The sequence below is a fragment of the Gavia stellata genome, chromosome 21 (assembly GCF_030936135.1).
Source record: "Gavia stellata isolate bGavSte3 chromosome 21, bGavSte3.hap2, whole genome shotgun sequence".
In the NCBI taxonomy this organism is placed as follows: Eukaryota; Metazoa; Chordata; class Aves; order Gaviiformes; family Gaviidae; genus Gavia; species Gavia stellata.
In genome coordinates, this window is record NC_082614.1 from 6,194,748 (window position 1) to 6,207,847 (window position 13,100).

At 56.4% G+C, this 13,100-nt stretch overlaps 1 protein-coding gene across 1 annotated transcript; it reads left to right on the top strand.

Moving 5' to 3' along the window:
- The first annotated feature begins 1,877 nt into the window (after positions 1–1,877).
- Positions 1,878–10,085, top strand: IGLL1 (immunoglobulin lambda like polypeptide 1). Its single transcript, XM_059827958.1, has 4 exons — positions 1,878–1,923; positions 2,058–2,351; positions 7,901–7,942; positions 9,760–10,085. The coding sequence occupies exons 1-4, from the start codon at positions 1,878–1,880 to the stop codon at positions 10,083–10,085; spliced, it is 708 nt and encodes a 235-aa protein (XP_059683941.1).
- The last annotated feature ends 3,015 nt before the right edge of the window (positions 10,086–13,100 follow it).

Sequence of the window (13,100 nt, forward strand, 5' to 3'; positions counted from 1 at the left end):
GCAGGTCCCTGCCATGGCCCTGCCTTTGCTGCCCTGTGCTGCAGGTGGCTGTGCCTGGTGTCCCGGCTCAGCCATCCCTTAGAGTCCCAGATCTGTGTCTGTCCCCTGCCATTTGGGGAGGATAGGATAGGATAGGCTATTTCTGTTGGAAGGAACCTACAACAATCATCTAGTCCAACTGCCTGACCATTTCAGGGCTGACCAAAACTTAAAGCCTGTTATTAAGGGCTTTGTCCAAACGCCTCTGTAACACTGACAGGCCTGGGGCATTGACCTCCTCTCTAGGAAGCCTGTCTGGTGTTTGACCCCCCTCTCGGTAAAGAAATGCTGGCATGACCTGCCTGGTGCTGCAGGGCCGACTTCGCCCTGCGCTCCCCGGCTGGCACCCAGGGCCCTGCCAGGTGCCTCCCTGCCCTCCTCCCAGCCCACCCGTGCCGGGAGCCCCCGGGGCACCACCCCAGCGGGGTTCAGCCCTCTGAAACTGTGGCCCCAGCACCCAGAGGTGGGAACATGCCCTGGGCTGGGGAGCTGGGCCAAAGCTTTGCCTTCAAGCCCTGGGAAGGGATGTTTCCCGTGGGCAGAGCAGCTCCAGGGTCATCGTGAGGCTGCCAGGGCAGCTCAGCGCTGGCCGGGGGCTGCTCTGTCGTGCTGCAAGAGGAGCCCGCGGGCTACTCCAGTGTTGGCTGTGTTTGCCCAGTGCCGGCCCACCGGGCTCATGCTCAGCCTGTGCAGGATCCCCCCAGCACCTCTGGCCCCCTGGGAAGCCCCTGGCCCTGGGCAATGTCCCACTACAGCCCCATGACAGCAAGGGGCTGCGCAGCACCCTGACCCAGTCCCTGTGCTTTGCTGCGGGACCCTGGGACTGCGGCTACTGCTGGGGACAAAGGCACCGGCTCTGCCGTGTCATGGGGTGACGCTTGTTTTCAGCAGTGACACTTCCTGCGTCCCCACGAGTGTGGTGTGACGGGGCAGGGGACAAGGGCTGGTGGTGAGGGTGTGTGATAGGGCCAGGCTGTGGGCAGGGGTGCTGGCCCCATGGGGGGCTGCATTTGCAGTGTCACGAGCTGTGGCGTGGGCAGCAGGGTCCCAGGTGGCCTTGTCCCCCAGCTCTATGCCCGAGACCATGGTGTTGGGAGTGAGGGCCACGTGCCATGGTCTGGGGCCAGGAGGGCATGGGCAGGGCTGCACCAAGCACCCTGCAGTCCTCAGGGGCGAGTTTACTCTGTGCTCCCCGATGAGCCCTGCTCCTGGCCCTGCTCCCCTCGCCTGCTCCAGGTTAAGGTCCCGGGTGCTCATTGGTCACAGATAATATCATCTGAGGGGCTCGGAGGGATGGAAATGGGGGCTTTGCTCTTGCCTTTTCCCAGTCCTTTCCCCATGGATAAGCCTAGCTGTTCCCAGCTGGAACCCAAAAATCCACCCCACTGGCAATAGCCTGGGCAAGGGCTTGTCCTTCCCTCCCTGGCACAGGCACCGGCTCATCTGCTCCCCACAACCTGTAGAGAGGATGCTGGAGCTGCAGGCACTATCTGGTCGCCTCCTGCCCCAATCAACCTGGCTCTCCTGCACCCTTTGGCCCCGCAGCCACTCAGCCTGGGCTGTGGACAGGGGGTCAGTGCTGGCAGGTTTTGGGCTCTGACCTGGGACGTGTCTCCGGTCTGTGGCAGGGGACAAGCTCCACTGCATCTGGGGTGGTGGGGCTGGGCGTGGAGCGGGGAGGAAGGTGGGGAGAGAGGCGTGGGCAGGATCTGGCCCTAAGCGCGGGGTCAGATTTGCATGGAGGGGTTGTGTCCTGGACAGGCTGGGGCTTAAAAGGGAGTCGGGGTCGATGGCACAGCTCCATCAGCGTGGGGACGCAGAGCTGGTTGGATCGCGCCATGGCCTGGGTCCCTCTCCTCCTCGCGGTGCTCGCCCACGGCTCAGGTGCCCTGGCAGGACTCGCTGCACCCAGCCGGGGACTTTGGGCACCGGGGCCCAGTCCTGTAGCCCCGGGAGGGCTGTTCTTCTTGGGCACTGGCTGACCCCCATCTTCTCCCCTCTCTCCTCTCCTTCTCCAGGTTCCCTGGTCCAGGCAGCGCTGACTCAGCCGCCCTCGGTGTCAAAGAACCCGGGAGAAACCGTCCAGATCACCTGCTCCGGGCTTTACAGCAGCAGCTATGCTGTCGGCTGGTTCCAGCAGAAGGTACCTGGCAGTGCCCCTGTCACTGTGATCTACTACAACGACAAGAGACCCTCGGGCATCCCTTCGCGATTCTCCGGATCCAAGTCCGGCACCACCGGCACGTTAACCATCACTGGGGTCCAACCTGAGGACGAGGCTGTCTATTACTGTGGTGGCTACGACGGCAGCAATAATGTTCCCACGGTGACACAGAGTAATGAGGAAGTGAAACAAAAAACTCCTGCCATTGCAGGGGCCTGTTAGGAGTCTCTGCTGTCCTCATTTAATGTTGGGCAGGTCCCTGCCATGGCCCTGCCTTTGCTGCCCTGTGCTGCAGGTGGCTGTGCCTGGTGTCCCGGCTCAGCTGTCCCTCAGAGCCCCAGGTCTATGCTCGTCCCCTGTCATTTGGGGATGGGATGACCCCCAGTAGCCCTGTCCCTGCCTTCACTGTTGGTCCAAGGTCCCCTGCACTCTATGTCTGGCACCCAGGGCCCTGCTGGGTGCTTCCCTGCCCTCTTCCAAGCCCAGCTGTTCCAGGAACCCCTTGGCACCCTCTCCCCCCAGTCAGTGCTCATTTTAGTCCATAAAGGAAGCGGTTTCTGGGGGCAGATGTTTGCACAAGCCATGCCAGGGCAGTTTCAGGAGAGTTTATGCTACAAGGCTGCTCAGCACATCCTGCCCTTTCCCTTCTTGTTTGCTTCCAGGCATGTCTGGGCCAGCCATGTGGCAGCAGTGGAGAGCGCCTGGTGTGGCCTCTGCTGCTCAGCCCCAGCACTGGGACACAGCAGTTGTGCGTAGCCTCCCCAGTGCCCCGCAGGGACCATCGCCCCCTCACCTGCCCCGGCTCCGGCTGAGGCCATGTGCCAGGCTGGTGTTGAAGGGCCAACACCCTGGTACGTCCAGCACAGCATCAGTCCTCCTCCATACCTCCCTCCAAGGAGAAGAGCTGGGCTTTCGAGCTGAACGTTATCCCCCTTTATTGTCCTCCCCTAAAATGGAACCAAAACCCCATTGAAGTCTGAGAAATGCTCAGAAACTGGTCGTCCACAACAGATAGATGGCATTGGTTTCAGCTAAATGCTTTCCACAGACAATTTCAGTGATTTTTTTTTTGGCTAGTTTCAGCCTTTACACCAATGCATAAACCTACCCAGAGGCAAACCAAACCTCTGAAACAGAAAGTGCCTTGAACCACAAAATCTTCGAAGCATCATTTGTTTTCTAGTGACTCAGGAGGTTCACTGACTCTGCTTCTTTCTATAAGCACTTGCACAAACCACAGCATTTGAATAATTTTGAGTTCAGTTTAAGTTCGTACTATTGCAATTCATTGCTCCAAGAGCTTGTTTGCTCTGAGCTGAGCTCCCTGTGCCCTGTGAGATTGGCACCATTCTGGGAAAACACTTTACGAAGCAGCAGCCAAGCCTGCCCTGGGGAATTTGAAGTTAATCGGTCTTAGCTGAAACCCATCCTGGCTCATGCCTGCCTTGGTTATTGCAGTTGTATGTAGGCATCCACATTCCTTGCATGCTTTTCTCTGCTAGTCCCAAATCTTCCTCTTTGCCAACAGCCTCTGACACCTCTTCTCCAACCCCCTTTGTGTGCCCTGGCCCTCGGCAGATGCTACTGGGAGCCCTCACCTGAGGGCTGCTGCTCCAAGGTGCTGTGAAGGCAGGGGCTAATAGGGCACTACCAGGAGCAGCAGCCTGGGGGGTGCAGAATGGGCAGGGGCAGCTCTGCGGGAAGCTGAGTTCCTGAGTGGGTAGGGAATACTTCTGGCAGGGTGCTTGGAGCAAACCTGCAGGTCTCTGAGGTCTCCCTGTCTCCTGTGCAAGGAAAATATGTCTGCCTTGCCCTTCTGTCCCTGCTGCTCCAGAGCTGGCTTAGCTGGTGGAGCAGCATCATCCTCCACCCCTGGTGCCTTGGGAAGCAGCCACCACCTCGGCAGAACCGGGTGAGATGAGTTTAAGTGCTCCTCTCGGCGCTGAAGGCTGCTCTGGCACCGTCCAGATCAGCTCCCGAACGCAGGAGGGTGCCCAGGGCAGGACCAGCAGCACACGGGCTGCCTGCCCTCCACTGCGCTCACCCGGGCAGTAATGCATGTTTCCCCTCAGCACATGCATGCACTGGGACCTGCTGCTCTCACTTGCCCTTTACTTCGTGCTCCTCACACCCCCTGGGCCCCATAGCCCAGGCTGTGCTGCCCACTCAGGGCTGCCCGTGCTCGGAGCATCTCTGGCATCTCCGCACGGGCTGGCCGGGGAGGAGTGCTGCGGAGGAGTGCTGTGGTGCTCAAACAGGGTGAAGCTGGACCTGGCGAGCTGCCACCCCTCCCCAGAGACAGGGTGGAACTGAGCTAAGGCCATCATAGGCAGACTGGCCCAAACCGGGGGGGACTTTCACTAAAACTTGTGAGCCAGTGAGCATTTTATAGGGGGCGTGTTTGGAGGGGGATTGACATGTGATTTCAGCCAAGACCTTGGCCAACAGTGGCACAGCTGCCGGATATCCCTTGGGAGAGACGGGGCGGGGGGGCGGGGGATGCACAAATACCATCCCTACTCTGTCATCCCCAGCAAGCAGCACCACATAAGCTGCGTCAGTGGCTGGGAGCCCGGCTGCCTCCCCGCCATGCTGACGGGGCACCGGGGTGGCTGGCTGGGCATAAGCAGCTGCTTGGGCTCCTTCTGCGCAGCAATGTGTCATTGCGTTTATTTCTTTGGTGGTGGGACCCAGCTGACAGTCCTCAGTAAGTCACTCTGATGCTCACACAGGGTCTTCCCCATGCCAGGGGCTATATGGGCTCTTCCCGGGGTTTGGGGTGGGCTTTTTTTCTTTTCTTCATTTGGTTATAGCAGCGTGTCCTCTGTCTGTCTAGCCGCACTGAAATGTATTCCTGTGCCTTTCCTTGACAGGAGGAAACAAGGTTTTACGGGTTAATTGGGCTTCGCTGCTTGCAAAACATTTTTGGTCCTTTCAAATCTGCAGAGCCTCTACTGATCCTGTGGGTCTTGTTCAACTTGACTGAGTACAGAAGTTACTGGGTAAAAATATATCTATGTATTTTCCAGACAGCCAGATTATATTGGAGTTTATGAGACAGAAATTGCTTAACATTTCTCTTTCCTTTGAGGAGAAGCTCCCAGGTGCGCTCTATGGTATGATGAGGAAATATATAGGGGGCTGACATGGAGAAGGGCTTCAAGCCTGAGCAGATGGTTTGGGCTTCCTGGCTGAAGACAAGGTTACCTCTTCTTGTCTCAGTGGCACTCAAGAGGATGGCTGCGTTTCAGCCTCCAAAAAGCACCATAGCTGAGTCTTGGCTACAGCTGCACATGCACATGGCACAGGGCCGAGGTGTGGGATGCTGATGACGGGGAATCCTGCAGACACGCATGCTGGGTGTCCTCCGGAGAGCTGGGGCTTCTTACCTCCAGGACAGCCTTTTTAGATTGCTAGGCTGAATATTAAAAAAATAAGCTGACCGCAGAGACCCTGAGCTATTAGCTCCTTTGCTGGTAGTGGGAGCTGCACTGAAAGACTCCAGCCAGAACCAAACCCCACAGGTACAGCCATATCCACACTTTAAAGACCTTCCTCCTTCCACATCCGCCTCCCCGTGCTGTTCTCTCCCCCTCACAGGCCAGCCCAAGGTCTCCCCCACCATCCACCTCTTCCCGCCATCCTCCGAGGAGCTCTCGACGCAGAGCAAAGCCACCCTGGTGTGTCTGCTGGGAGACTTCTACCCCGGTGCCATGCAGGTGGTCTGGACAGCTGATGGCCGTGCCCTCACTGGTGGCATCGAGACCAGCCAGCCCCAGCGGCAGACCAACAACCAGTACATGGCCAGCAGCTACCTGACGCTGAGTGCCAGTGACCGGAAGAGCCACGAGACCTATGCCTGCAAGGTCACACATGAGACTGGCACCATCGAGAAGGTCCTAAATAGATCTGAGTGCTCCTAACCCCATTGGGAACAGACAACCCTGGCCCTGGAACATCACATCCCCCGGCACAGTGCTTCACCACCTGCCCCATCCCTGTCCCCTCCTTCTGTGCAAGTCTGTGGGTCCTTCCTTCTCCCCGTGCCTGAATCCCTCCCATCTCCCCTGCCCTGTCCCCTCATCCTGGAACCATCTCAGGCACTGGGGCTGTACCAGCCCTGAATTTTGTCCCTGAGCACTGGCCTGATCTCCCACAGCAAAGGCGGGAGCTAAAGTAAGTTGGAGAACGCAACCGGCCGGGACTCCCCTGCTGCAGTGCCCAGTGCTGGCCGATGCCCCCAGCCCTCCCCTCCACCCGCGGGCCAGGCCCCCCAGCCTAGGCAGGACACTAAGTGCTGAGATCTGCGCTGAGCTCTATCAGGGCAGAAACAAAAACCCCCATGAATTTGGCCTTCAGTCATCACCCACTGATGCAGCGATAGGTGCCTTCAGCAAGCATCCCGGGGCGTGATCTGTGATGGCTGGCAGGCTTCATTGGCTCAGGGGGCCTCTGAACCCCCCCGCACCGGAGCCAACCCCACACCAGTGCCTTTGCCAGCAATGAGATGCCATGTGTGACAGAGGGAAGTGCTTATTTACCCTCGGTGGGATGGTCCAGCGCCCTGCACCCAGCCCCAAGCGCAGGGGTGAGCTCTGGCACAGTGGTGGGTGCAGCACGATAGCAGCCAGGGCTGCACCGCTCCCCTGCTGTGGGCTGCCCCAGCACAGGGCACCCCGACACAGCTGCCGCAAGGAGGTTCACCCACCCACCAGGCACCAAAAATCCTGCCAAGGTAAGGATGTGGGCTGTGCTGGGGTCAGGTTTTGCCTCAGAGAGCAGAGCCAGGGTGGCACAGATGCTGGGAGGTGGAGTCCCCTCTGAAACCATGGCACCTACGCCAGCGCTGGTGTTTCTGGGCGGTGGGAAGGATGGATGGATGGTTTATTCAGGAGGTTTACCCGCACACATACTGTCCAATGGCCGGTGGTCCCTGTTCGCCTTGGCCACAGCCACAGTGTGGTCCCAGAGGTGGCCGGACAGTGGCCAGTGCCCCCCTGGGCAGCCCACAGCCACCTGCATGGCAACAGTGTAGGTTGAGACAAGGTGCTGCCTGTCACATCTTAGGGGCACCCAAAGCCTCCACCAGCCTTTCCTCCCCTGGGATTAACGTCCCCACACCACAGGCAGGGACATGGGCTTGTAACAAGCACAGGGCGCACTGTCCTGGGTATCAGTGGGTCCCTGGAGCAGCCAATGACGCAGCCACAGCTCTGGAGAGCCTGGCCAACGTGGCCCATGCGGGATGGTGGGGCCAAGGCCACTCATTTTCCCATGGCCCCTCCGGCAAGGACACGCAGCCATCCCCATATGGCTGTCCTGCTGCTCCTGCCCTGCCACATCCACCAGAGCATGTCCAGCACCGTGCATCCAGCCTGCTGTGCCCATCGGGGCACCTCTACCCCATTGCCTTCACTCTGCTGTGTCCATCGGGGCACCTCCATCCCATCGCCTTCATCCTGTTGTGTCCATCGGGACACCTCTGTTCCATCACCTTGATCCTGCTGTGTCCATCGGGACACCTCCGTTCCATCACCTTCATCCTGCTGTGTCCATCGGGACACCTCCATCCCATCACCTTCATCCCTCTGTGTCCATTGGGGCATCTCCATCCCATCACCTCCATTCTGACACATCCATGGGGCCCAGGACGGCTCCTGCCATGGGGCAGGAGGTTTTTGCACAGCCCTGTATCACTGTGTGGTGTATTCGGGGCTGGGACCCTGTTGACCGTCCTAGGTAAGTCGCCGACTTCTTCTCGGTCTTTCCTTCCCCACCACGAAATTGTGACATTTTGTCGATTTTCGGTGATTTGGGGTTTTTTTCTTGGACTTGGCGCTGGGCTGGGGTCTGCTGCCAGTTCAGGGATGGGGACTAAGCGTGGCGTTGGGGGCTGTGTCTTGTCTCTGCGGACTTGGAGGGCTCTGGTGCGCTCCACGGATGATTGGGGGGTATTTTCTCGATTGAAAGACCTTAAAATTTGGCCAGGAAATATGTCTGAGGTCTCAGGGAGCCTATTTCAGAAACTCAGGTTTAGGTCTCTAAGAAAGTAAATTTTTGTCTTTGTTAAAGAAATTAGTCGTTAGTCTAAGGTCTAAGGTCCAAGGTCTAAGTAAGTCCTTAACTCTCAGTCCTGAAGACTAAGTCTGTCGCCCTCAGTGAGGAGCAGGGACTTCTCTGTGGTGTCCCATGGCTGAGGGTGTGGGTGCTGCGAAATGGCAGCCCGTCCTCAGCTGCAGGCGGGCTGAAGTCACATCTGACTTCATGTTAAAATGGCACGTCCCTGGGATCTTAACCAAAAGTTTTCAGGTATCTTAAAGAGCCTTTTGTCCAGGTAAGTCATGTCAAAAACGGAGATTATTGTGTTGAAAATGCTGCCGGAAACATCATTTGTCTGCCTTTGTCTGTAATTTTTAAAATAATTTGGCCAAAAATCCCAATCTGAACCAAATTACTAGAGGTGTAAGATCGAGAAAAATGTAGTTTGCCAATTTCTTCATCAGAAAGTTTTTAACGGTGGAGTCCTCCTGATTTTCAAATAGAGATAGAGGTAGAAGTAGAGATAGAGACAGAGACAGAGACAGAGACAGAGACAGAGACAGAGATAGAGACAGAGATAGAGATAGAGATAGAAATAGAGATAGAGAGATAGAGATAGAGATAGAGATAGAGATAGAGATAGAGATAGAGATAGAGATAGAGATAGAGATAGAGATAGAGATAGAGATAGATAGAGACAGAGATAGGGACATTGTATATTAGAGGAGGCAGCAGAACCACCTCAGAAAAACCAAACATCTTCTCTCCATCTTCCTTTGGGTGATTCTTAGTTGTACTTTTTCTGAGACAAGTCTGAAAGTGTCTGAAAGCAGAACTGGGCAGAAAAGAGGATGGTTTGTCTTTAAAATTTTGATTTTTTTTAAAAATTGCCTTGCAAGAGGAAAGAAATGGGTTTATGGCAACTAACCAGAGATTTGTTTTATATATGTATTATATATAAAAGTATATATAATGCATATAACATATGTATTTTGTCTTTATGAAAACTATAGATAAATACATAAATATGTATATTATATAAATTATGTATAATTGTACATATATTTATATAACAATATATACTACACATATAGATGTAGTATATATTGTATATTTTATATATATGTAATATATAATATACATATATATGAAATATATATTAGCTGTATATATAGATATCTATAATATATGTGTATATGCACATATATACATATAGTGTATATATAACATATATACAAGTCTATATGGGATGTATATATGTGTGTATGTGTATTACACACACACATATATACACATATATTTTTTATATACACATATATATAAAAAAATATATATAGAGATGTATCCCGAATCTAAATGCATTAGAGATACAAATGATAAACTCTTAGCTGCGAGGGAAGTGGGGGGGTTCTGGCAGTGCCAGCTGTGGCAGGCAGGGCGGGCAGGGCAGGCAGGCAGGGGCTGTGGCGGGGCTCAGGGTCCCCCCTGACCCCGTGCCGCTCTCTCTCCCCTCACAGGCCAGCCTAAGGTCTCCCCCACCGTCCACCTCTTCCCGCCATCCTCCGAGGAGCTCTCGACGCAGAGCAAAGCCACCCTGGTGTGTCTGCTGGGAGACTTCTACCCCGGCGCCGCACAGGTGGTCTGGACGGCCGATGGCCGCACCCTCTCCAGTGGTGTTGAGACCAGCCAGCCCCAGCGGCAGACCAGCAACAACAAGTACATGGCCAGCAGCTACCTGACGCTGAGTGCCAGCGACTGGAAGAGCCACGAGACCTACGCCTGCAAGGTCACGCACGAGGCTGGCAATGTGGAGAAGGTCCTGAAGAGATCCGAGTGCTCCTAACCCCACCGGGACCTCCCCACGCCCGGCAGCCCCTCACCGGCTCCCTCCCTCTTCCCCGCTGCTGGGGGCAGCGGCTCCCCCCTCCACCACACTTGTCTCTTCCCACTTTCCCCTGTCCCCTGCTCCTGTTCCCCCACCCTGAGTGTCACACGAATAAACACCGACACTGAACTAGCGCTGGCTCAGCACCCCTGTCTCTGTGTCCTTCCAATGCGCCTGCTCCCCCCGCGCCGGCCGGCATCGCCCCAGTGGCACCAGTATGGAGGCGGGTGGGATGGGAACACACATGCATGCACGCACACACACGTGCGCACACGCGCCCGTGCATGCATATTGCTGGGCATGCCCAGGGCTCCCTGCAGCTCTTGCTCACCCCCGAGGACCCCACTGAACCCCCCTGGCACCACCAAGACCAGGAGATGAGCAGCTTGGGGCATCAGCCTGGTCTAACCTCCGGTGCCAGCTGTGAGCACGTGGCCCTGGCTGTGCTGGCCTTGTCCCTTGCCCACTGGCCTCTGGGCACCAGGTCCCTTGCAGGGACACATGGCTTGTGGTGGGGCTGTGGCCAGCTGTGTCCATTTGCTGGCCAGCCCTGGCTCTGTCCCTATTTCCTTGGTCACCCCTGTGTTCCCCGGAATGGGGGTGCCGTTGTAGCCGCTGGGGCATGCACATGCACCCATCTGTCCCTTGCACCCTGTGCCATGGCAGCCTGGGCCCCTGCGTGCCGCATGCACCATCCCCGGCACAGCCCCAGGGAAGTTCCCCTGCAGACCTGCACATAGAGCGACTCCCTGAGAGCACCAGTGCTTAGCCGCAGGCACCCCGGGGACAAGGGATGGGAGCACCCTGCTACGCTGTGTGCAGCTCTGGGGGAGATGCCGCCTCCCCAGCCTCTTGGTAAAGGGGGGACGGCCCCACCACATCCCCCTCCCCGGGCTGTGTCGGTGCTGGTGGGGTGCCTGGCCCCACCAGGCTTTGGGTTGCCACGTGTCCCTGCAGGCGCCTTCTGGGGACACAGAATCATAGAATCACAGAAAGGTTTGGGTTGGAAGGGACCTTTAAAGGTCATCTAGTCCAACCCCCTGCAATGAGCAGGGACATCTGCAACGAGATCAGGTTGCTCAGAGCCCCGTCCAAACTGACTTTGAATGTTTCCAGGGATGGGGCATCTACCACCTCTCTGGGCAACCTGTGCCAGTGTTTCACCACCCTCATCGTAAAAAATATATATCCTTATAAAAAAATATCCTTATATCTAGTCTGAATCCACCCTCTTTTAATTTAAAACCATTGTGCTATGGCTACAGACTCTGCTAAAACATTTGTCCCCATCTTTCTTATAAGCCCCCTTTAAGGATTGAAAGGCTGCAATAAGGTCTCCCCGGAGCCTTCTCTTCTCCAGGCTGAACAACCCCAACTCTCTCAGCCTTTCCTCATAGGAGAGTTTTTCCAGCCCTCTGATCATTTTTGTGGCCTCCTCTGGACCCGCTCCAACTGGTCCATGTCTTTCCTGCGCTGAGGACTCCAGAGCTGGATGCAGTACTGCAGGTGGGGTCTCACCAGAGGGGCAGAATCCCCTCCCTCGACCTGCTGGCCACGCTGCTTTTGATGCAGCCCAGGATACGGTTCGCTTTCTGGTAAAGGGGCAGGGGAGAGCCCCACCACATCCCCCTCCCCGGGCTGTGTCGATGCTAGCGGGGTGCCCGGCCCCACCAGGCTCTGGGTTGCCATGTGTCCCAGCAGGTGCCTTCTGCGGACATCTCTCAGGGCACAGGAGGGATGACCAGACCTCCCGGGAGCCTGACCATGGGGAGGGACCCCCAGTGAGGCGCAGAGGTCAGCCCCATGTGGGGCAGCCCCCGTGCCCGTCCCAGGGACCTAGACCCCCCACCACCACCATGGCTCCCCCCATGCCTCCGGCTGGCAATCCATTGGGGCCAGCCAACACCTTCACCCTGGGATGGGCACTCCCCACGTTGCCTTGTTTGGGGCAAAGCCCCCGGCAGCTGGCAAGGAAAAAGCACTGTTCGGTGCAGCGCTGCCAGCCGTGTGTCCTCCCTGCTGCGCCCATTTGTTCTGTCCACCTCAGTGCTTCTGTCCTGTCCACCTCAATGCCTCCATCCATCCTACCCACCCCAATGCCTCCATCCATCCTGGAAAGCTCTGATGGAGCTGCCCACTCCGGCTCTTTAATGCTCTTTTTTTACCCAGCCTTTCAGCAACCACTTGAGGATTTCTCAGGAAATGAAGCCAAAAAGAAACCAAAAATCTTCTGCCAAACTCAAACTCTACAAGACAAGATCCAAGGGGGCAGTTTCTGCTCTCTGCATTGTTCCTTGTCTGGCAAAATGTCTAAGGGAGCGGAGCCTCCCAGGGAACGAGTGCTGCAGCAGCAACCCCAAACTTGCCAGGAAAGCAAATACCAAAGAGAAACTTTGAGCGGAATTAAGTTTCTTTCACCCAGCTCTTGCTCACATGGACACGCCGGGGTAGGCAGTGGTGGCTTGTTCATAGCACTGGTCCTGCTGCCAGTGAAAGGAGCCCCTTGTCCCCCAGCTCTGCTGGGGACATCCCAGCAATGGCAACACAGTGTTTTAGCATTTCGGAAGACTTTATTCTCATGGGAAGATGCTGCTAATTACTCAGATAAGGTGCTTTTCCCAGCCTGTATTTCCACAGGGTGTGCAGCTCTCTAGCCAGCTCCCGGTCTGCGGTCACATCCGCAGCACCAGCCCAAGGCTTCCGGCTGGAGCAGCATCCCTGTTCCTGTCCCCACCCCTCCCCATTGCTGCTGGAGACAGCAGCTCCCCACTCCATGCTGTCCCCATGTCCCCATGCCCAAACCGCTCCCCCCTGCCCTGCCTATGTCCCCTGCACCCAGGGGTCACCCAAACAAACACCATCACTGAGCTCATGCTGCCTCTGCATGAATGGCCACGTCTCCTGCACACTCCCCCCCCATTCCCATGCCGGCATTATCTCCATGTGCACTAAAATCAGCTTTTCCCAAGCAGC

Bases quoted from the DNA above. Each gene is read 5' to 3' on its own strand.
- IGLL1 (XM_059827958.1), top strand. From the start codon at position 1,878: ATGGCCTGGGTCCCTCTCCTCCTCGCGGTGCTCGCCCACGGCTCAG. The intron at 1,924-2,057 runs GTGCCCTGGCAG...CTCCTTCTCCAG, and splicing joins GGTGCTCGCCCACGGCTCAG to GTTCCCTGGTCCAGGCAGCG. The intron at 7,943-9,759 runs GTAAGTCGCCGA...CTCCCCTCACAG, and splicing joins GACCCTGTTGACCGTCCTAG to GCCAGCCTAAGGTCTCCCCC.